General features: G+C 42.6%; 1 protein-coding gene across 1 annotated transcript in view; it reads right to left on the bottom strand.

The window, feature by feature from the left end:
- The window catches only part of PCTP (phosphatidylcholine transfer protein), a 34,731-nt gene extending 12,107 nt beyond the window's left edge, over positions 1-22,624 (bottom strand). The window contains exon 1 of the mRNA XM_003414605.3: positions 22,466-22,624. Within this exon, the coding sequence (XP_003414653.1) occupies positions 22,466-22,606 (141 nt within the window). The 5' untranslated portion in view covers positions 22,607-22,624. The remainder of the gene's footprint in view (positions 1-22,465) is intronic.
- Between the last annotated feature and the right edge of the window lie 332 nt (positions 22,625-22,956).

The raw sequence follows: 22,956 nt of genomic DNA, 5'->3' as shown, positions 1-22,956 counted from the left end.
ATGGATTGGTTGTGGGGTAAGGGAAGGCAAAAATTCAGCATCTGGTGAGAGACTCCTAGAACCTTTGCCTTAACAACTGGGTAGATAGATGGGAGCTCCATTTTCTAAGATGGAGAAGGCTTGGGGAGGAGATGATTTATCAACTAGGGGAATAATCAAGAGTTCTATTTTGCACAGATTGAGTTAGAGATGCTCATTAGACAGCTAAGTGGGGGTGTCATGTAGGCAGCTGGAGTTCTGGGGAGAAACTATCGTTTTAGATATTCATGGGGCATAATGAAATCCAACCCATTATAACTCTGAGACAGAGAATTTTCCAGCGACTTCTTTTTGATGATACATAAGGGGCTGAAACGCAGAAAAAAAAAAAACAAAAAAAACACCTGCTTCAAATCACATTTCTTGATTTCAGAGTATAACAAGAGAGTTCCCTTGTTTTCACATTAAGCCATATTCTTTTCCTCAAGGGGTCTAGACTGGAGTTGGCCCCCTACCCCTTTCATTTTCTATACAGTGACAACTTTCAATTTGCACTTGCCCTGCCTGAAGTCTCAATTGTTAATACTGTTAAGCAATCTCTTTTAGATTAATTTAAATGCAAAAAACAAACAAATAAAAACCAAGTTTTTAGATGAATCTCGCTTCCAGGTGCTAAGGTAATGTTAATGGTTAATCATGAATGAATGACGCCATCTTAAAGGTACCAGAGAGTTATGTGAAGTCAAGTGACGAACGTGGTGAATCTCTAGAGATCCTGAGGCTTCAAGGGCCTCCTGGCTCATGTGACACAACCCAGAGATAAACACATCCCCGTTTAAGAATTCTAAATACATGTGAAAGTAGCCAGCATAAAATAGAAGGTAAAATTGAAATTTAATCCATAAAGATCTTTCTGCTCCAAAAGTATGTGGCTTTATCCCAAGGGTTTCCAACCAGCAAATGACAAACTTGTAGATCTGAAGCCTTTAGATAAGTGGCCATTGGTGTTCGAATGGGAGGGCAAAGCAGTTAGAAAGAAGCCTTACCTCAGGGTCCGGTGAGAGACTTCATGAGAACCAGCTCCTTCTCCCTCCCCTGAGGTTTATCTCTGCCCTTATACACACATACTAACACCAAAAAAAAAAAAAACAAGCCTGTTGCCATGGACTCGATTCTGGCTCATAGTGACCCTACAGGAGAGAGTAGAACTGCCCCATAGAGTTTCTAAGGAGTGCCTGGTGGGTCTGAACTGCCAGCCTTCTTGTTAGCAGTGGTAGCACTTAACCACTATGCCACCAGGGTTTTCCATACTAAAGTTTTACATACCCATGCATCTACAATACACTCACACACATATACACACACACTCAAGCACACAGATTAATCAATAGGCTTTGAAAGAGAGATAATTAACTCCTTGCTCAGGAATACTGGGGCCCCATTTTCAATACACACTGACTGAAAAGGATAATTATGTATTAAGATAATTATCTCCCCAATGTTTCATGTTTTAGCTTTGGCTATCTGGATAGATTAAGACAAAACTGTTTGCCTAAATGGGTTCCCTTCCCCTCCTGAGAGTAGTTACACCCTTAGTTTCCTCAGTCACACACATATTACAGAAAAGAAAAACAGAAAGCCTTCTAGGAAGAGAAAAATAGAACGACCATGATTTGCGTGGGTACCGAAGAATGAACTATTGTGACAACTTCCTTTAAACATTCACTGAGAAATACCAGAACTCCACAAGAACAAAATGCATGGTAACACCTTTCCTAGTCTATCAAAAAAAAAACCGTTCTTTTAAAGTAGCAAACAGTCCCAGCCCAAATTTCTGGAACAAAGCACTTTCTCACCCATTATTTCTTTTTAAAATAACACCTCAGCAAACATACTCATTTTTACTTCATTTTTTAAAAAAAATCATTATTTTATAATTATAAAAGTAATCCATATTCATTATAGGAAAACCTGAAAATGCCAAAAAGAATAAAGAAAATAAAAAAGTATATTTAATCCCATAACCCACAAATAATACTGATAATATTAGACATGGTTCCTACAAATACATAAAACCTCTGTGTTACAAAATAGGCATAATATGGTATAAGGAAAGCCAAAGAAAATCTGTCGTCGTCAAGTTGATTCCAACTCTGGACAATCCCAGGTGTAAAACTGCGCTCTGTAGGGTTTTCAATGGCTGTAATCTGATGGAAGAAGATCGCCGGGCCTTTCTTGGTGGATTCGAACAGCTAAACTTTCATTTAGTAGCCAAGGGCAAACCATTTGCACCATCCAAGGACCTCGTAAACCAAAAGCACCAAACCCATTGCTTTTGAGTTGATTCTAACTCATAGCGACCCTACATGACAGAGTAGAACTTCCCATAAGGTTTCCAAGAACCGACTAGTGGATTTGAACTGCCAACCTTTTGGTTATCGGCTAAACGCTTAACCACTGTGGGTATAAACTGATTTATATTCTTATTTTTAATTTGATATTATACTGAGGTTACGGAGAGATCATACTAAATTTAATCATTCTCCTAAGATATTTTTATTTCTAAATGTTTTTACAAATATAAACATTGCTGGAGCAATTATCCTTGTAGAGAACATTTGGTCTATTTTTCTAATCTTTTTCATTAGGAAGGCTTACTTAAAAATGAATTTTAGGGTAAATGTATTAACATTTTAAGGGTCTGCATACTCTTTTTTGGAGCCCTGGTGGTGCAGTGGTTAAGAGTTCGGCTGCTAACCAAAGAGGTCAGCAGTTCAAATCCACCAGGTGCTCCTTGGAAACCCTTTGGGGCAGTTCTACCCTGTCCTATAGGGTCATTATGAGTCAGAATCGACTCGACGGCAACGGGTATGCCCTTTTTTAAGAAAGTTTGTCCCAATGCATACTCTTATCAGTGAGCATTCTACCCATTTTTATATGAGGAGACTGAAGCTGAGAGAGGCTAAATTACACGTCTAAGTCCTACAGCTAGAACATGAGGCAGCCAGGAAGAGAAGGCCAATCTTCTGAACCCTGTCTCCTTCTGTTCCTCACAATGTCTCCTTATTTAGCTCTATTCTCTGCGCTTTTTCTCCATTGATCCACGCCATCACATAGTCTCTTGTCTAAAAGAGGTCATGACATGCCAAGAATCAGCTGATGATGCTGTTGGTGGTAGATCCAGGATGGGAACCGGTTCCTTTCAGTCCTGAAGCCAGTGCTTCTCAGACCACCCAAGATGGACCTCCCACTGAGATACTCCCGAGTCTCTAGGCCTAGTATGTTTGCCCAGTGTGGCTTCTGGAGGCTTCAGACAGGACAAAGGGAAAGGCAGGGATGGAGAATGGATAAATATTATCTCTTTCAATGGACTAGGCAATGTGCTAAGTCTTCCTATATATTATTCCAAAGAATCCACTCAAAAACCCTCTAGCCAGGCAATACAGTATGGTGGTTACAACAAGGGCTGCGAGTCACAGCCCAAGTAGTGTCTAGGCTCTCCCACCTACCAGCCTCGGTTTCCTCAGCTGCAAAGTGGGTCCTATAAGAGTTTCTATGTAATGGAATTATTATGAGGATTAAATCAGATAATTCATTTCAAGTCTTTACCATGGTGTCTGACACAGAACAAGTAAAACTTAACATTAGATCTCATTTTCTTTAATAAGGTAGGTATGGTAATCTGCTTTTCATATATTTAAGAAACCGAGGCTCAGAGAGGCTCAGGAACTTACCCAGTGTCACAAAATGAGTAAGCGGAAGCATCTAGATTTGAATCTAGACCTACCTGGTTTCAAAACCTGTGTTCTTTTAACTTATCTTGCTGGAGTTAAAAGATGAGAATCAACAGTTTCATTCATTTAAGTCTTTATTTTATAACGAGGAGGACTAAGGGCCACCCTGAATGAAGGTTGATTCAAGAAATTCAGAACTGTAACGTAAGGCACATTTTTTAGGAAAGTAACCTCTATGGGTAAGAATCCCAGGTGGCACAATGGTTAAGTACTCGGCTGCTAACTGAAGTATTGGCAGTTCAAACCCAGCAGCCACTCCGGGGAAGAAAAGATCTGGTCACCTGTTCCAGTAAAAATACAGCCTAGGGATACCCTATGGGGTAGTTCTACTCTGTCGTATTGGGTCGCTATGTGTTGGAATCAACTCCATAGCACACAACAACAAACTCTATGGGGCACTTTGCTCACAATAATCCTGTGAAGCAAGCATCGTTAGCTCCACTTTTTAAATGAAGAAATGAGGATGGGGTTGTAATTCGCTACTGACATCTCTGCTTTTTGAGATGTCCGTTATTCTGGCTAATTTGTCTACACTTCAAGTTGCTGTATTTCTTAGAGATAGTGATTCAAATGCATGGAAAAGAAAACAAAACAAAAAACCCTACAATTTCTTTTCAATCATCTTCACAGGGTTAAAGTGCTCTGAGAAGCATTACTGCTGATAGTACACTTATTTGCTCTAAGCAGAATAAATTCCTAAGGAGCTAACAAGTGTTTACAGAAGAGAAATGTTGTCAAAATGTCATAATGTTTGCATCTGGCATTTGCAATTCCCATGTAGGAGTAACCCCCTGGAGCCCCACCTGACCTAGAGAAAAGCACCACTCCTTTCCTTCAATTTACGGTGTTTATCTGCATTTACATCACTAACTACAAGGCAGCCTTGATAAATCACAGTCTTTAATTCTGTGAATACACCCTTGAGCATGCATTGAATTCTCTTTGCCTTTCACAGAAGAGCTAATTTCCACTCCTCAGTAGGACAGGAAGCCTCCCCGTTTCTTGTTTGTGGAAGCTGTCCAACATGCCTCTCTGTGGCAAGTAAAAGACTCAGGTAGTAAGAAAAGCAAGCATTTTTAACCAAAGAGAATTAGTCCTGATGGCAAAAGTCAAACTGGCAGCCGTCACTGGGAAGTGGGTCCAAGATTGTACGAGGAAAGACAGCTGATTAAATCTCTGTAAGAAAACATGGTAGTTTCATCTCTAAGTCCTGCCTGATTACGGTCTGTACCCTGGAGCAGTTGAACCAATGAAACTTACTCCAAGTCAGAAAGAGGGAGAAGTTTATTTAGGAGGCGTCCACCAATGGAAATCTGACAACAACGTAGACTATATCTATGGAGTCCCAAAAGGCAGTCTCACATTAGAGCTTATATATGATTTTTACAAGTGTTAGAAGTATCTTTGTAGCCCGCAGATGGCGTGGCTGGAAGAGTTATCCATTACAAGATAATGGCAAGAGAATCTTTGAGACTAAAGAGATACATGCTGGACCTCTCCTTATCAGGCTAAAGATATACATGTCAGACCTTTAATCTCCCTGTGGGGGGGTCATAAGTCACAGGTGGTCTGACAAAACAAAGAACAAAGTTATTTGCATCAGATCAAAACAAAGAACACAGTTATTAGCATTAGATCAATCCATAACAGGAACCCACCAATGAATGAAGTTTAAATGGAGTAGACACTCTGGGAGTAAGCATTGTTGGAGGCGGTTGGGGTAAACAGAAGTTAGTTCTTTCTCTTGATGATAGAGAGCTACCGGCGGCTTGCAAGCAAAAAAAGAGCCATGGAAAAAGCCTAAGTCGATCACAAAGTCAGGAATATTCTTTTCTGCTATGTCTCACTGCAATGTATGGTATTTTGACTAGTGTGTGTTAACTAGAGAAGAGACCTGGTGGCACAGTGTTTAAGTGCTCAGCTGCTAACCAAAAGGTTGGTGGTTCGAAGCTACCAGCTGCTCTGTGGGAGAAAGACGTGGCAGTCTGCTTCCATAAAGATTATAGCCTTGGAAACCCTATGGGTTAGTTCTGCTCTGTCTATAGGGTCGTTATGAGTGTGAATTGACTCCATGGCAATGGGTTTGGCTTATTTGTGTGTGTGTGCGTGTGTGTGTGTGTGAATTAGGTATTTATTTCTAGGAAAATCATTAATGGGAAAAATATGCTCTGAATTCCAAATAATATTGTCCAGAGCACCTACCACTATGCCTGGCATATGGTAAAAAAAAAAAAAAAATTTTTATGGTAGGTGCACAGTAAATGTTAATAAGTGTTCACTTAATCTGAAAAATGCCGAGGAATTTCAGCTTCCGCTTTGACATGTAAAGACCTGGGAAGTCATCACTCCTCACATTACAACAAGGAAAAAGCTGAACAGATTGAAAATTAACTTTTCTTGGGCTCATCAGAGAACTGAGGTCACCAGGCAAACCACCATTCTGCAATCTAGAGAGACTGGTGAATCCAGAGCAGAAGTCACCAGAGCCATCAAGTAAAAGGAACACTTACATGGTAATTTTGACAAATTTGCTGGAGTCATGTGGACTAGCATGAGAGTGATAAATTCATGGGGATCAACAGTCTTAGGGAGGGCATCATCATACTTTTGTGGGTTTTACTTCCAGGGACCCACCATGTTCTCATAATAAAGAGCCAAGAAAGGTCCCGTGGTGGCTCCAGCCCAAGCAAGAACCATCTTCTATCTGGTGTTACCCTAATTCATTCTCTGGTTCACCCCAGGTGTCAGCATGATATTCTGTCCAAGGGAGGAGAAGAGTAATCATTCTGAAATATTTCCACAGATCCAGAGTATTCTCCATAACAAAGGCCTACTTTCCAGGGCAAAAGGCATTACCAGAGCCTTACTCCATCTGGGGGAAGGGTATTTCCCTGACTTCACCACCCTCTAGCCTACCTGTTTTACCCAAGGGGGAGAAGGAAAAAAAAAAAAAAAAAACCTAAGAAAGGCCAGGGCACAGGCCCACCAAAACACTCAGGTTTAATCATAAAAAAAAAAAAAAAATCATAGGGTTCCAGTAAAACAGTGGATTACAGCTAAATTAGCTGCAAGACCCAGATTCTGCCTAAGGAGGAGTTCTGAAGGAAGACAAAAGACAATAAGGGAGAGACAAAAACAAGGACACTAAAGGAATATGGAGCCTCTGGAATCTAAGGCCCAAATCATAGCCAGATTAATATAAAACCTCACATTAAGATACACTTACTTCAGTTCCTATTACCCATTATATCACGTCCAGCTTTCAACAAAAAAACTTATAAGGCATGCTAAAAGGCAAGAAATTAAACAATTTGAATAGACAGAGAAAGCATCAGATCCAGACTCAGATATGACACAGATCAATATATTAAGGGCTCTAACGGAAACAGTAGATGAAAGAACATGCAAGAACAAATAGATTATATAAGCAGAGAGATGGAAATTAAGAATCAACAGGAAATGCTAGGAATGAAAAACACTGTAACAGACATGAAGGATGCTTTCGATGAATTCATCAGTTGACCAGACAAGGCAAGGGAAGAATCAGTGAGCTTGAAGATATAGCAATAGAAACTTCCCAAACTGAAATATAATGAGGAAAAAAGAGAGACAGAGAGAACAGAATAACCAAGAACTATGAGGCAATTTCAAAAGGTGTAACGTGTGTAACTGAAGTATCAGAAGCAGAAGAAAGAGGAAATTGAGCGAAAGAAATATCTGAAGTAATAATAGCCAATAATTTTCAAAAATTGGTTTGACAGACACCAAACCACAGACCCAGGAATCTCAGAGAACACCAAACATGATAAATACCAAGAGAATATACACCTAGGCACATCACATTCAAATTCCAGAAAACCAAAGAAATAGAAAAAAATCTTGAAAGAAGCCAAAAGGAAAAAAAATCTTACCTAGAGAAGAAAAAGGATAAGAATCATATCAGACTTCTCACCAGAAACCATACAAGCAAGAAGCGGAAATATTTAATGTTGAAAGAAAAAGAAAAAAAAAACCTATCTATAATTTTATATCCAGAAAAATCATCTTTCAAAGGAGAGAGAGAAATAGAAGTCTTTCCAGACAAGCAAATGCTAAAGGAATCCATCACCATCAAATCTGCTTTGCAATATATGTTAAAAGAAGTTCTTCAAAAAGAAGGAAGATGATATATGAAACTCAGATCTACACAATATGAAAAATGCCTGTTGTATTGTCTTAAAGCTCTCTGGGGAAATAGACTTTGTCTTATTCTTCAAGGTATCACCAGGGCTTAGCACAATGCTGGGTACACAATAGGTCCTCAGATATTGCTTGCATAAGAACATGGAAAAATGTTTGGAGTTTACTCTTCACTAGGTTGTATTCAGATAAATCAAAAATAGTTATATACGTATATAGAAATGTGTCTATCCTAAGCTAAATGCATTCCCCACAGCATGGCAAGATGAAGCAAAAAAAAAGTGTGTATACCTCTAGGTTATTCTGTGTCTTAAAAACACATTAAAAGTTCCAGGCTAAAATGCAAAGATTCATATTTGCATAGCTTCTCCCTTTCTTACAGAATATTTTCATTTGTGTAATCTCCCTGAAAGGGTAAAATCGCCACCCAAAACAACGTCTCTGAAGCAAACTATCCCCATTGGAAAGCCCACTAGAATTCTCCTTCCTCTCATAGGTGATGACTCTGATGTCAACAGTAAGTTGGAAGACCAAGAAAGAGCCATCCTCTATTTGGTGTTGCCACTGAATCACCCCTTGGTTCACCCCAGGTATGGGTAACATGTTATTCTGTCAAAGGATTCAGAATGTCCACATTTTTATCCGTCATCTCTCCTCTCACATGGTTGCCAAGGCAGACTAATAGTCACAGCTCCACTTTAATCAACAGCCACACCAGCACCCTGTAATCCCCAACACAGCTATCTGGTCAAAGACTAGGTGAGGGCACAAAGCTTGGCTTATACCTGGTAGCAGTGGGACATTCTACTCATCTTTTCCCTTCCTCCCATTAAATCTAAATCTTGAGACCAGCATTCTCATACTGCCTCATACCCACATGTTCATCTTAAGAGAGAGGACAGGAGAGGGAGAACTGAGGCTCCAACATATCTCTCTAGTTGTATGCTCAGGGGAGATGGAAAGAAAAAAGTGACCTGGTCTGGTCTCAGACTCTGCAGAAAGTAGAAGAATGTCACAGGTGAGCATTCGTGTCTAGGGCATGGTGACCCCGCCCACTAGTAAATTATGGCTTAATAATTGTGATACCAGTTAACGATGGTAACCACTCCTCCCTTGCAAAAGAGGCAGAAGGGTAGGAGGATGGGGCAGAACAGTCCTGCAATTTTGGTGTGAAAGAGGCTCATGATGCAATTGGGTTATGATTCCACTTGGGGGAACAGTAGAGGAAGCTTCTCATCTGTTGAGATCAGTCTGCTCTGGTGTGAGTTAAATCTGTGCTTCTCTGAGAAGCCAAACGTTCTCTCAGCCCAGCCTGGCTAAGTGCAGTTCTTCCAGTAACGGTAGGCTTTGAATATTTTAGTAGGTCAACAGCATAGGAAAGAACAGTCCCTGGGGAAGCACAGTCTGCTCCTCACCAAACCCTTTGATTAGAAGACCTATTAAAGGGCAAAAACACAGATTAGGCAGGCTCTTCTCACAATGCCAGACATTTAGATTTTAAAATTTTAAAAGTCAAGCCACCTGCCAGATCTTTTCAGGCTAACTTTTTTTTTTAATTGTGCTTTAAGTGAAAGTTTACAAATCAAGTCAGTCTCTCACACAAAAAGTTATACACACCTTACTATGTCCTTCTAATGAGACAGCACATTCCTCCTTTCCACCCTGTATTCCCCGTGTCCATTCAATCAGCTCCCGTCCGCCTCTTCCTTCTCATCTCCAGACAGGAGCTGCCCACACAGTCTCGAACACCTACTTAAGCCAAGAAGCTCACTCCTCCCCAGTATCATTATCTATCTTATGGTCCAGCCCAATCCCTGTCTGGAGGGTCGGCTTTGGGAATGGTTCCTGTTTTGGGCTAACAAAGGATGCGGGGATTATGACCTCCAGGGTCCCTCCAGTTTCAGTCAGACCATTAAGCCTGGTCTTTTTATGAAAATTTGAGATCTGCATCCCACTGTTCTCCTGCTCTCTGTTCCCTGTCAGGGCCGTGACCGGTGGTAGCCAGGTACCATCTAGTTCTTCCGGTTTCAGGTTGATGGGCTTTCTGGTTTATGTGGCCTTTCTGTCTCTTGGGCTCATCTTTACCATATGTCTTTGGTGTTCTTCATTCTCCTTTGCTCCAGGTGGTTTGAGACCAAGTGATGTTTCTTAGATGGCAGCTTGCTAGCTTTTAAGACTCCAGATGCCTTTCACCAAAGTGGGATGCAGAATGTTTTCTTAATACATTTTCTTATGCCAATTGACCTAGATATCCCCTGAAACCATGGTCCCCAGATGCCTGTCGCTGCTACTCTGGCCTTTGAAGTGTTTGGCTGGATTTAGGAAACTTCTTTGCTTTTGGTTTAGTCCAACTGTGCTGACTTCCCCTGCGTTGTGTGCTGTCCTTCCCTTCACCTAAAATAATTCTTGTCTACTGTCTAGTTAGTGAATTCCCTTCTCCCTCCCTCCCCACCTTCATAACCATCAAAGAATATTTTCTTCTGTGTTTAAACTTTTTCTACAGTTCTTATAATAGTGGTCTCATACAATATTTGTCCTTTAGCAATTTACTAATTTCACTCAGGATAATGCCTTCCAGATTCCTCCATGTTACGAAATGTTTCACAGATTCATTTTGTTCTTAATCGTTGTATAGTATTCCATTACGTGAATATGTTATGAGACTTTTCACAGATTTATCACTGTTCTTTATCTATGCATAGTACTCCATTATGTGAATATACCATAATTTATTTATCCATTCATCCATTGATGGGCACCTTGGTTGCTTCCATCTTTTTCCTATTGTAAACAGTGCTGCAATGAACATACCCAGTACCCAGTGCCGTCGAGTCGAACATAGGTGTGCATATATCTGTTCATGTGAAGGCTCTTATTTCTCTAGGATATAATCCAAGGAGTGGAATTGCTGGATCATATTGTAGTTCTATTTCTAGCTTTTTAAGGAAGCGTCAAATCAACTTCCAAAGTGGTTGTACCATTTTACATTTCCATCAGCAGTGTGTAAGTGTTCCAGTCTCTCCACAATCTCTCTAACATTTATTATTTTGTGTTTTTTGGATTAACACCAGCCTTGTTGGTGTGAGATGGTATCTCATTGTAGCTTTGATTTGCATTTCTCTAATGGCTAATGATAGTGAGCATTTCCTCATGTATCTGTTAGCTGTCTGAATGTCTTCTTTGGTGAAGTGTTCAGGCTAACATTTACTTCAACTAAATTGAAGATGTAAACCTTTACACACCAGTTTCTGCACTGTGTCAGGGTTTCTGTTGACATGCTAGTACAGACCAGAGCTCTTCTGAGCCCTGACTTGCAGATGAGCCTACAGATCATAGGAAAAGTTGTTCCAAGTGACCTTGACCCTTCTCTGCCAAAGAGACTTCTCAGCCTTGCTCCAGGGACCACATTGACTCCCATGTGGCCACTAACTTAAAAGTTAGAGATTGTGTCTCAAAATGGACATTGCGTCTCAAAATGGACATTGCTTTTGTCTTAAGATACATTTGTTTTTTCTCACTCTTTCAGTTTCCATTGCTTCACATCTTCTTCTGCCCCTTACTTTACCTTCAATATCAAAACTCCCTGGAGCATCTGGAGAGAAGCACCACGCTAGATGATCGCCATACATCAGTGGTTCTCAAAGTACGGACGAGTAGCTTCAGTATCACCTGACAACTTGTTTGAAATGAAAGCTCTCATGTCCCACCCCAAAACCAAAACGGAACCCATTTGCCCTTGAGTTGATTCCGACTCATAGTGGCCCTACAGGACAGAATAGAACTGCTCCATAGGGTTTTCAAGCAGTGGCTGGTGGATTTGAATTGCCAATTTTTTGGTTAGCAGCCAAGATGTTAACCACTGTGCCACCAGCGCTACTAGGCCCACCAAAACAGGAGCTCTGGGGCTGGGGCCAGCACTCTGAATTTTAACAGGCCGGGCAGGTGATTATGATGCATGTACAAGTCTGAGAACCATTCTGTCATATAGTATTTCATTCAACCTCTAACAATCCTGGAAGGTATCCTTGTTTTGCTAAGGAGGAAGCTGATATTTTAAAATGAGAAAATAATTGACCAATATTATCTGGCTAGTAAGTGGGGCCTGGCCTCTGACAACCCTCCAACCTCATCCCTAAATCCGTCTGTTCTCTCCACTCTGGTCTTGTTGGCCCTCTGGCTCTTCCTGGAAAACAAGGCATGCTCATGCCTGGTCAGGAATTCAGCACTTGGTGTTCCTTCTACCTTGGTGGTTTTCCACCCAGCTTGAGTGTTAAAATTCCCTGGGAAGGTTAAAAAAATATATATATTTTTTAATGCTTTATTATGTAGCATTTCATACAAACACAAAAGTAGAGAGAATAGAATAACCAATCCCCATGTTGGGGGAGAGCTTTTAAGAAAGACCACCCAAGCCCTACCCAATATCAATTAAATCTGGATCTCTGGGGCAGGACTTGGTGATCTGTTTTTATAGTTGTCTGGGTGATTCAAATGTGCCTGAACTTTGAGTACATTTCCCCTCAAATGTTTACTTGCAAGGCTCAATCTTTCACTTATTGCCACTTCCTCATCTAACAAGTATTTTTAAGGAGTTTGACCCCAAATCACATCACCCCTGGCCACCCGTGCCATGCCATGACCCCCCATTCCTTTATCCCATTTAATTTTTTCATAGCATTTTTCACTGAATAGCTTCTTATAAACTTGTGGGTTTATTCTTATCAATCAATGAATAACATGGTTCACCGCCTAAGAAGGCAGCAGCTTTGTCTTCCTTCTTCACAATTTTATGCCTAATGCTTGTGACAGTAGGAGCGGTTGGAGGCACTCAGTAAATATCTGCTGAATGAATAAATAAACAAGAATGGGGCTGAGTTGGGATTTTAACCCAGGACTATCTAATTCCAAAATCTACACTCTTCCCACACCACCAGTAGTATGGTGGACAAGTTTTGAAAGAAACTATATTTCTTGACTTGAAGCAGACTCTATACTTGATTCTAGGTTTATCAAAGTAGAGTGGTTCATGTCTAGCTACAGTTACAAGGTCTTGGGGGCTCATTTAAGGATTCTAAGTCTTATTTCCACCTATGAAATAGGAAAATAAGCCTGTCCCTGTCTATCTTCCAAAGTTATTTAGAGGGATAAATGAAAACTTACATATGAAAGCATTCTGTGACATGAAGCACCACATAGAGGTAAGTCAGTTGTTACTGTTACAACATGGGGAGGAAAGAAGAGAGGGAAAAGAGGACGAAAGCAGAGTGGGCAAATAAAGAAGGAAAAGGCCGTGAACAGAAAAGATGATGGTGTTGAATGAAATGGTTTTAAAGAAACTTTCTAAGTCTAAAATTCCGCAACTTAATAGAAAAATAAAAAATAAAAGAAGATATCAAAAGTGGCCATTTATCCAAGCACAGAATTCAGAACCATGTGTCTATTTGAAAAAGCCACCATTTTGTTTTATTTTAAAAGGTAATTTATTTGTTAACAATGAAAACTATGTCAAGTCCCTCTATACTTGTTACACTATTTCAGTCTTTTCAAAAACTATATAATATTGACTTTGTTGCAGCATCACTTAGCTCACGATCACAATTTTTTTCCCCACCCTTCTTTCAAGACCTGTTTAATAGGGACTTCTAGGAGCCCCATGGCCTTGGCTTCCATTTGACAACACCTGCTGTTGAGTGTGGAATACAAAGCAAGGGGTCATCAATAACCATTTTAGGCACCACACAATTGCAAGCGTGCTGGTCCTTAAAGGTCCATCAGTCCAACCAATGCTTAGAACTTCTTCCCAACTAAGCCACCGAAATCTTCAGATGAGCAACTCTGTCTTAGATCCACGGCATTGCATCTGACCCATAGCAGGCCCTCAGTAAAAGCTTAATGAATCATATAAACAAACGGTCTGTGGCCTCTTTTTGAATGTTTCCAATACTGAGGAACTCACTGTCCAAAAATAGTCCATTCCACATCTGGGAAGCTGTGTTAGAAAATGAGGGTACATGGTGTAAGGGGAAGAATAAGGGCTACCCAGGCAGCTGTAAACACAACACTTCGGTTTAAACCCTATTTGACCACTTTTTACTCATATGCCTTGCAGGTGCCACTTACTTTCCCTAAACCTCAATTTCTTCATCTGTACAAGTGGAATGATGGCTGACTTGTTGTGAATATTAAATGAGATAATATATCTAAAACAACTAATGTACCACCTGGCACATACTGAGCACTCAATAATAGTAGGCATTATTATGTTGATTGAAAATCTGTCTTATTCTTGTTATAGCCCTTGGGGCCACAAAGAACAAGTCTAACCTATTTCCATGAACCTGCCCTGAAAATATTTAGCAACTGTTATCAAGTCCCTGCTGGGTTAGAGACAGGTCAACTACACGGGCCAAACCACATTTTCTCACATTTATTTAAAGCAGTCTGGCCATCTAAACATTTAGATATATCCAGTTATATGGATGGTAAACATTCGAGGGAATACATAGCTGGAGTTTTATTTTAGAAGAGGATTTTACTATTTAAGAAGAGGATTCTATTATTTAAGAACAGAAATGTATGCTTGCAAGTGGCCATCCAAGGCACAACAATTGCTCTCTATTTGCCTAGAACAATAGAGGAAGAAGGGGAGTCAGGAATAGGAGGAGGATATGGAGTATGTGGCTAACTACGTCCATGAACAATTTCCACCTTTGCCACGAGACCAGAAGAAACGGATGGTGCCAGGCTACCATTACTGAACTTTTTTGATCAAACATTCCATAGAAGAATCCTGCTCAAAAGAGGGGAAATGCAGAACAGTATTTGAAATTCTCAGAGACTCCAGACTTCCAGGAGCCACGAAGTTTAGATGAACCCCTGAAGCTACTGCCCTGAGATAATCTTTAATCCTTAACTCTTTGGTGGCCCCATTATTTCCTGCTTTGAATTTTTTGTTAATACAATGTGTTTTCATTAATGGCAACATACTGAATCATTGGGTGTGTCTGAATTTTTGGCAGGTAGTACGGATTTTTTTTTTTTTTCTTGTGCCCTCTCACAAGCCTACCCTAAGTGTTTAGTGGGTGCATATGAAGTACCGCTAATTATACCCCAGAGTCCCCACCACAGTCTATTAGTACATGTGTAACAAATAAAAATTTTCAAAATTTCCACTTTTTCCTACCAAAAAGTCAGACACCGACACAAAACCCTGTAAAATCAGTAATTTGCGGCACACGCCCATTTCTTTGGTTTCAAACAGCCATAAAGGCACCTGCCTTATGGCAGCACGCACTGTCAGTGGTACAGCAGCTTCCCAATAAACCCCAGAGGCTGAAAAAGTTCGTGGTCACTATATTTACCACTGGGCACAAAGGGGTTAAACCAAAAAAACACTCCTGAAGTCTTCTTAAAACCAAACAGTAGTTTAGCTTAACTAGTAAAAAAAAAAAAAGAGCTCCACTGCTAACCAAGGGGTCAGCAGTTCGAATCCACTAGCTGCTCCTTGGAAACCTTATAGGGCAGTTCTATTTGGGGAGCCCTGGTTGTGCAATTAAGAACCCAGCTGCTAATCAAAAGGTTGGCAGTTGGAATCCACCAGCTGTTCCTTGGAAACCCTATGAGGCAGTTCTACTCTGGAAACCCTGGTGGTGTAGTGGTTAACAGCTATGGCTGCTAACCAAAAGGTCAGCAGTTCGAATCCACCAGCTGCGCCTTGGAAATCGCATAGGGCAGTTCTACTCTGCCCTACAGAGTCACTGTGAGTCAGAATCAACTCAATGGCAACGGGTTTAGGTTTTTTTGTTTGTTTGTTAGTAAAAAATGTCTGCCTTGAGCACTGTGCTCTTTTAAGAACTATCTATATGAGAATCAAATCGACAACACCAACTCAAAAGATTAGATAGGAACCTTAGGGGGCAGTGAGTTTATGTTAATGAGGGAGTAAAATTCAGAAAAGGAAAGTGAGAATGGTCACACAACTCAAAGAATGTAATCATTGTCACTAAATAGTAAATGTAGAGAAGAAGAGAACTTTATTTCACTAGCTCTCGCTACTGCTGCTATGGAAAACACAGTCCATTACTTTTCTTCCTTAGTACCTATGTAGACACTCTGTTCTCTAAGCCAAGGTGACCAAAATAACAGAAATTCCAGCAACAGCTGCTATTGCCTCCTAGCCTCATAAAAGGATTGTCAAAAGAGATGAAAAGAAAAGGTTGTGATTGGACCTAACTCCATAAACACTCAGGGATGAGAAGCTGTATGAGGAAGAGCTTAGCTAGATACAGAATTAACAAAAAGACATTTAACTGAAGCAGAATAAAGAAGTAAGGTGGATATGGAAGAAAGTTGGCTCAAAGGCAAAAACGGAAACAACGTGAAGTCTAGTGAGTGGGGAATGTTATTCTGGAAGATCTGAAGCAATGCCAGTTCAAGCTTACATGAGAAATCACAACTGGAGAGAAGCAGCAGGTAGATGAGGATACCAAAAAAAAAAAAAACCTTGCTATGGAGTCAATTCTGACTTATAGCGACCCTATAGCGACTGGGGGGATATAAAGTGATGGCAAACTGAAATATTTTTGAGCAACTACTAGGTGTAAAGCATCCCAGAAAATAGTGAGGAGGAATGGTTCAGGGAAAGGAAGACTTGTCTTAACATGGTGGACCTGGGTTCCAACTCTTGTCCTGAGGCTGATTGGCATTGTGTTTCCCTTTCTGGGCCTCTCTTCACCTAATAAAACAGGGGGTTTACCCTTGGTATCTCTACAGTTCTTTCCAGTTCTGGCTTTCTCTGAGTCTGTGATGGCAGGAAAGATGAGGAAGTGTGAGCTCCATGAGGGCAGAAGTCTCATCTGTTTTCCTGGTCACCAATGATTCTTGAGTCTCCAGCCCAACACGTGTCATACACTCCAAAAACCTGCTGTATTCACTCAGAAATTTAAGAATGAATGAGCACAGTGCTGCCCTTGGGAAGCATGCCGTCTACCTTAGTCATCTAGTGCTGCTATAACAGAAATACCACAAGTAGATGGCTTTAACGAACAGAAATTAATTTTCTCACAGTTTAGGGGGCTAGAAGTCTGAATTCAGGGTGCCAGCTCTAGGGGAAGGCTTTCTCTCTCTGTTGGCTCTGGGGGACGGTCCTTGTTCTTTGGTTCCCTGGTGATCTTCATGTGGTGTGGTATCTACCTCCATCTCCGTTCACTTAAACTACACTAACGCCTTCTCATTAACATGACAAAGAAAACCCATTCTTAAATGGGTCAGAATTGATTTGATGGCGTACAACATAGGGATTAGGATTTACAACACATTTTTGAGGAGGAACCCTGGTGGCGCAGTGGCTAAGAGCTATGGCTGCTAACCAAAAGGTTGGCAGTTTGAATCCACTAGCCACTCCTTGGAAACCCTATGGCGCAGTTCTACTCTGTCCTATAAGGTCACTATGAGTTGGAATTGACTCAAGAGCAATGCGTTTGGTTTGGCATTTTGGGGGAACACAATTCAATCCATAACACATCTAAGAGAGAGCCACTGACCTTGAAATAGAATCTGTGACTAATCACTTTGTTCATTATGCAAACAGAGTGACTAGTATTGTTGCTTTCTCTGTGATACATCAGGATTTTGTCAGGCAGTGAATGTTGTAGGAGGCACAAAAGCAAAAAAGCACAGGTCCAGTATAGGAGAGCTAGAGTGGCCTGCACTGACAGGAGGGCAAGAGGTGTACGGGTGGGCCATGGGGGACAAAGCTGCAAATGTGTGTCTGGGCCAGACTGGCTCAGCCAAGCTTACCCAAGAGCGATTGATTGTCTTCTGTTCAGAAAGGCAAGGCAGGACCATGTTTAAGAGCACAGGTTTGGAGCCAGAGATCTGGGTTCCAATCCCAGTGCAAATCGTAAGCAACTAACTTAACCTTTCCATGCCTTTGTTTCCACAAAGTTTAACAACAACAACAACAAACAGTTACCATCAAGTAGATTCTGACTCCTGGCAACCCCACATGTATCAGAGTACAACTGTGCTCCACAATGTTTTCAATCGCTGGGTTTTTGGAAGTAGACAGCCAGGCCTTTCTTCTGAGGTATGCTGCGTGGGCTCACACCTCCGATTTTTATTATAAGTCAATGACTGAACTAGTTAATACCTACAAAGCACTTAAACTGTGCTCGGACTATAAGAAAGCATGCATAAGTATTAGCTTTTAATATTGTTATTATTATTAATTCTGCAATTATTACTGTCACTGAAAGGGTAGCCCTAGAATTGGAGCTTCTCTTTCAGGTGCTTGATTGGGCTGTGATGTGTAGGACACAGGGGATGAAACAGAGAGGTAGAAGGCCGAGAGACTAGTTAAGAGGTCACTGCAGTTCTAGGTGAGAGGGGCTGAGCACCGAAAACAGCAAAGACAAGGAAAGAAGGGGAATGGAAAAGGGAAACGGGCCAAAGGCAAATATATCTGACAAGTTGAATCGATCAAACTTGGCAAATGCTTTGACGCGACCTGTACAGAAAACAGAATAGTCAAGAGAGACAATAAAAGTAATTTGTCTGAAAAATGTCCATTTTCCCACCAAGGTGTCTGTTGAAATTACGCTAGGAAATTAATTCTGCCTGCCCTAGGCTGAGAGAGCCCTGGTGGTGCAATGGTTAAGCACTCAGCTGCTAGCCAAAATTTGGTGAGTCAAACCCACCCAGAGGATCCACAGGACAAAGACCTGGTGATCTGCTCCTATAAAGATTACAGCCTAGGAAACCCTACGGGACAGTTCTACCTCTGCCGCATGGAGTCACTAAGAATCAAAATTGACTCGACGGCACCTAACGACAACAGAACCAGACTGTGAGCTTCTTGTTCAAGCTGTTATACCCAGTGGTCCTGGTACACAGCAGACGTTCAGCATTTGTTGAGTGAGTAATTGCCAGCATTACCAGAACACAAATGCGGCAGTGGGAGCCCGGTTACCGAGACTGTGGAACATGCTACTTTGAACATTTACAAATCAGTACAGCAGACCCTTTCATAATACAGAGCAGAACAGATACGGAAAGTTGGTGAGCTGTCGTATTTGCTTTTTTCTTCATAAAGCTGCTACATTTTGATGGGTATCAACAGTCATTGGAGAACAATTAGCGAAAACACAAAATGACTCCTTGAAGTTCTTTACATTCCCTAAAAATTCAAGTGAAGATATAAAACCGGGCCACCACCAAGCTGATAATAATCATTAGGAGATTAGCATCCCCGAAATGGCAGAGACCTAGAGCAGAACTCTGCATTGTGAGGATATTATGGGATGGTTTTTCCCCAAATTCAGCTAACCATCAGGTCAATGGATGTCCACCAAAATGGGGACACTGGGGGAAGGGGGAGGGGGGTTGCCTCCAAAAGAAAATGTGTATGTCTTCAGAGAGAAATTGTTGCAGGGCAAGGCTTCCCAGCTTGGGGCCATGTCCTGTTTAGGTTCTTGCCTTCTGCTGACCACGAATGACCAGGAGAGACTCGGAGTTTCCACAAGAAAAAAGGTTTATTAATGACAGAAAAAAATAGCAAAGGCTTGTGAGGGAGGGACAGAGAGGGGCTTCTGTCTACGCTAGCCTCCAGTCTCTCCCTGAGTGGAAGTTTTCCTGGAGTTTATAAGGGGTTTTAAGTGGGAAGGATTTCATGTTTTATTCATTGCTTTGGGGGGAAAAAGGCAGGGCTTTCTGAGAAATACAGGGGTTAAGAAATGAGGCGTGTGCCCATCCGGAATCCAAGGCAGAGTCAGTTTGGACAATGTCAAGTCATCACTGCACAGTCTTGGTGGCCACTTGACAAGGCTGTAAAGTTGCACCCATTCTTACTATGCATGCCCCAGGGATTGGCTGATTCTGTTTATCTTTGGAAAACAGCTTGTAGGGAAGATATATGGAACTTTATGCATCACAGTCCAAGATGTGCGTTATCTTGTAACACCACCCCCTATGGTAACCAAAACCAAACCAAACCCAGTGCCACTGAGTTGATTCTAACTCATAGTGACCCTATAGGACAGAGTAGAACTACCCCATAGAGTTTCCAAGGAGTGCCTGACGGATTTGAACTGCTGACCCTTTGGTTAGCAGCGGTAGTACTTAACCACTATGCCACCAGGGCTCCCCTCCCCCCCATGGTAGAGTCCTGAAAAACAACTTACAAGAGAGATATGCAGGACGCCACCCCTATAGTGGGGTCCTGAAAAACAACTTGAGAGAGATGTAAGATGCCACCCCATAGTACCAAAAACCCACTGCCGTCGAGTCGATTCTGACTCATAGCGGCCCTAAAGGACAGAGCAGAACTGCCCCACAGAGTTTCCAAGGAGCGCCTGTTGGATTTGAACTGCTGACCTTTTGGTTAGCAGCCATAGGTCCTAACCACTATGCCGCCAGGGTTTCCAACCCACATAGTGGTGTCCTGAAAAACAACTTGAGGGAGACCTGTAAGATGCCACCCCCATAGTGGGGTCCTGATAAACAACTTGAGAGACATACATAGGACACTGTGCGTCACGGGCTGCGTGTGTGGGTTGTCTGTAACATTACCCAGGGGACAGAGTCCCAGATCAATGGGCCTGTTATTCTGGTCTTGAGGCTGTCCAGCCTTCTGTCCCTGTCTCAAAATGTCTTCCACCTTCATAATATCAACCTTCTTCATTTATTTGGAGCAGAGCTCCTCAACCTCAGCACGACGGGAAGTTTGGGCTGGGTGCTCTTTGTTGTGGGGGCTTCCTGTACACCGGAGAGCTTTACACAGTTCACAAAGAGTGTCACGCACACTGACAAATCTGATTTGAACCTCTCGGCACCCCTGACGATGCAGAACAGGATTTTCATTCCTGTTTCCTGTATGAGCAAATTCTTCGCAAATGTTTGATGTTTTAAAATATGAACTATTATATCTTATGTTAATTAAAGTGCAATCGGAGCCCTGGTGGCATAGTGGTTAAGAGCTTGGCTGCTAACCAAAAGGTCAGCAGTTTGAATCCACCAGCTGTGCTCCTTGGAAACCCTGTGGGCCAGTTCTACTCTGTGCCATAGGGTCACTATGAGTCGGAATTCACTCAACGGCAACAGGTTGTTTTTTTGTTTTGTTTTTTAAAGTGCAATTAGGAGCCCTAGTGGTGCAGCGTTAAGCATTCGGCTGCTAGCTAAAAGGTCTGCGGTTCAAACCCACCAGTGGCTCCACAGGAGAAAGATGCGGCAGTCTGCTTCCATGAAGATTACAGCCTTGGAAACACAATGGGGACAGTACTATTCCAGCCTGCAGGGTCCCTATGAGTCAGAACAGATGTTACAGGCATACCACAACAAAGTACAATTGCTTAAAAATGCAACCACATGGGTAGCATCCTCTCTCTGTCAACGATTTAGTAGGACCTCTTTAGAGAATTGCTTCACCCCTCCAGGCCTGTTTCTTCCATCCATGAAACGTGGGTTTGAGCCAGGTGGGTGTTAGGACTGCTCCCTGCTCTAACAGTACAATGCTCTTGTCCTATGCCAAGAAACTTCAATTTCATTTACGTTACATGTAGGAGGTGACTTTTAACCAACTTGCCGTGCAGCTACCATCACACAAAGCAGTGGGTGACAGGTTTCAGGTGCAACGTGTTCCACCTGGATGGCACCTGGCTTCCAGTAATGCCTTGAGACTTGCTTAATACCCGACTCCAGGTCCCTGGGTGGTGCAAACAAATAACACACTCAGCTGCTCACAGAAAGGCTGGCGATCCAGTCCACCCAGAGGTGCCTCAGAAGAAAGACCTGACAATCTATGTCCAAAACATCAGCCACCGGAAACCCTATGGAGTACAGTTCTACTCTGACACACATGGGGTCATGGGGAGTCGGAATCCACTTGAAAAAAAAAAAAAAAAAGGAAAGCCGTTAGTAATTCCTCCTACCTTCTTTAGTTAATCTTTCTGCCAGAAACTTCAAACTGCAGTTAACAAGTTAGGGGCAACTTACAAGAAAGGGGCAGCAGTCAAACAAGCCACAGTCGCTAGAATGACTGCAGATCACAGCAGGTCCCTTCTGGGCAATCCCCCAGACTAGCCACTCTGCACATCCGGTCGCCGAGAGTCCTGTCTCTTTTCCATCTACACCTAAGTGCTGGAATACTGCCCACCACCACCCCTGCTGGCACCCACTCAGGAGGGGACATCCCCGTCCCTTGCACGTAGGTCACTTGGGGCATGAACCTAGGAATCCGCAGACCCACGTTTAAACTCTATCACTCACTTCTAACAAACCGCTTCCCCCAACGGGCCTCCCACACGAGTCTGAACTTGAGTAACCTTCCAACCACCTTTCATTTGCACGGAGCACAGTCAGTCTGAGGCACCGCCCCGCGCTGGGGCGGGGAGCCTGCGCTCCTCCCAGCGCTCCAGCAAACCGGCCCCGGTTCTTTCCGAGGCTGCAGCCCCATCCTCCCAGCTGAGTGGTCCCGGGGCGCTGCAGCCCCCACAGGCCTCCAGCAGACCGGCCGCTACCTGGTCGTACAGCCGGTAGACGCTAACGCCCAAGGCCTCCACCAGCCGCTCCCAGTCGGCCCCGAGGAGCGCGGGCTGCTGGAGCTCGGCGCAGGCCTTCCAGAACTGCTCCTCGGAGAAGCCACCCTCTGCAGGATCCATTCTTCCGTGTCTGGGCAGAAGGTGCCTGACAGCTTTGGTGTGGGTTGGGGGCGGGTCCAGAGGCCCCAGCGTGATTGGCAGGAAACAGAGGTGGCGGGGCGGGGGGGGGGGGTAGGGAGAAGGTGGGGCCTAAAGACAGGGCCTGGGTGAGTGGGCCTAGAAAGTGGGCGGAGCTGAGCAAGAGGTAAAACCCGTTGCTCTGGGGTTGATTCTGACCCATAGCAACCCTATAGGATGGAGTAGAACTGCCCCCATAGGGTTTCCAAGGCTGTAAATCTTTCAGGATGCAGACTGCTACATCTTTCTCCCACTGAGCAGCTGGCGGGTTGAACCTCCAGACCTTTAGGTTA

This window comes from Loxodonta africana, chromosome 18 (assembly GCF_030014295.1).
Source record: "Loxodonta africana isolate mLoxAfr1 chromosome 18, mLoxAfr1.hap2, whole genome shotgun sequence".
Classification (NCBI taxonomy): Eukaryota; Metazoa; Chordata; class Mammalia; order Proboscidea; family Elephantidae; genus Loxodonta; species Loxodonta africana.
Note: the sequence above shows the minus strand (reverse complement) of the source record. Positions and strands in the feature narration are given on the sequence as shown.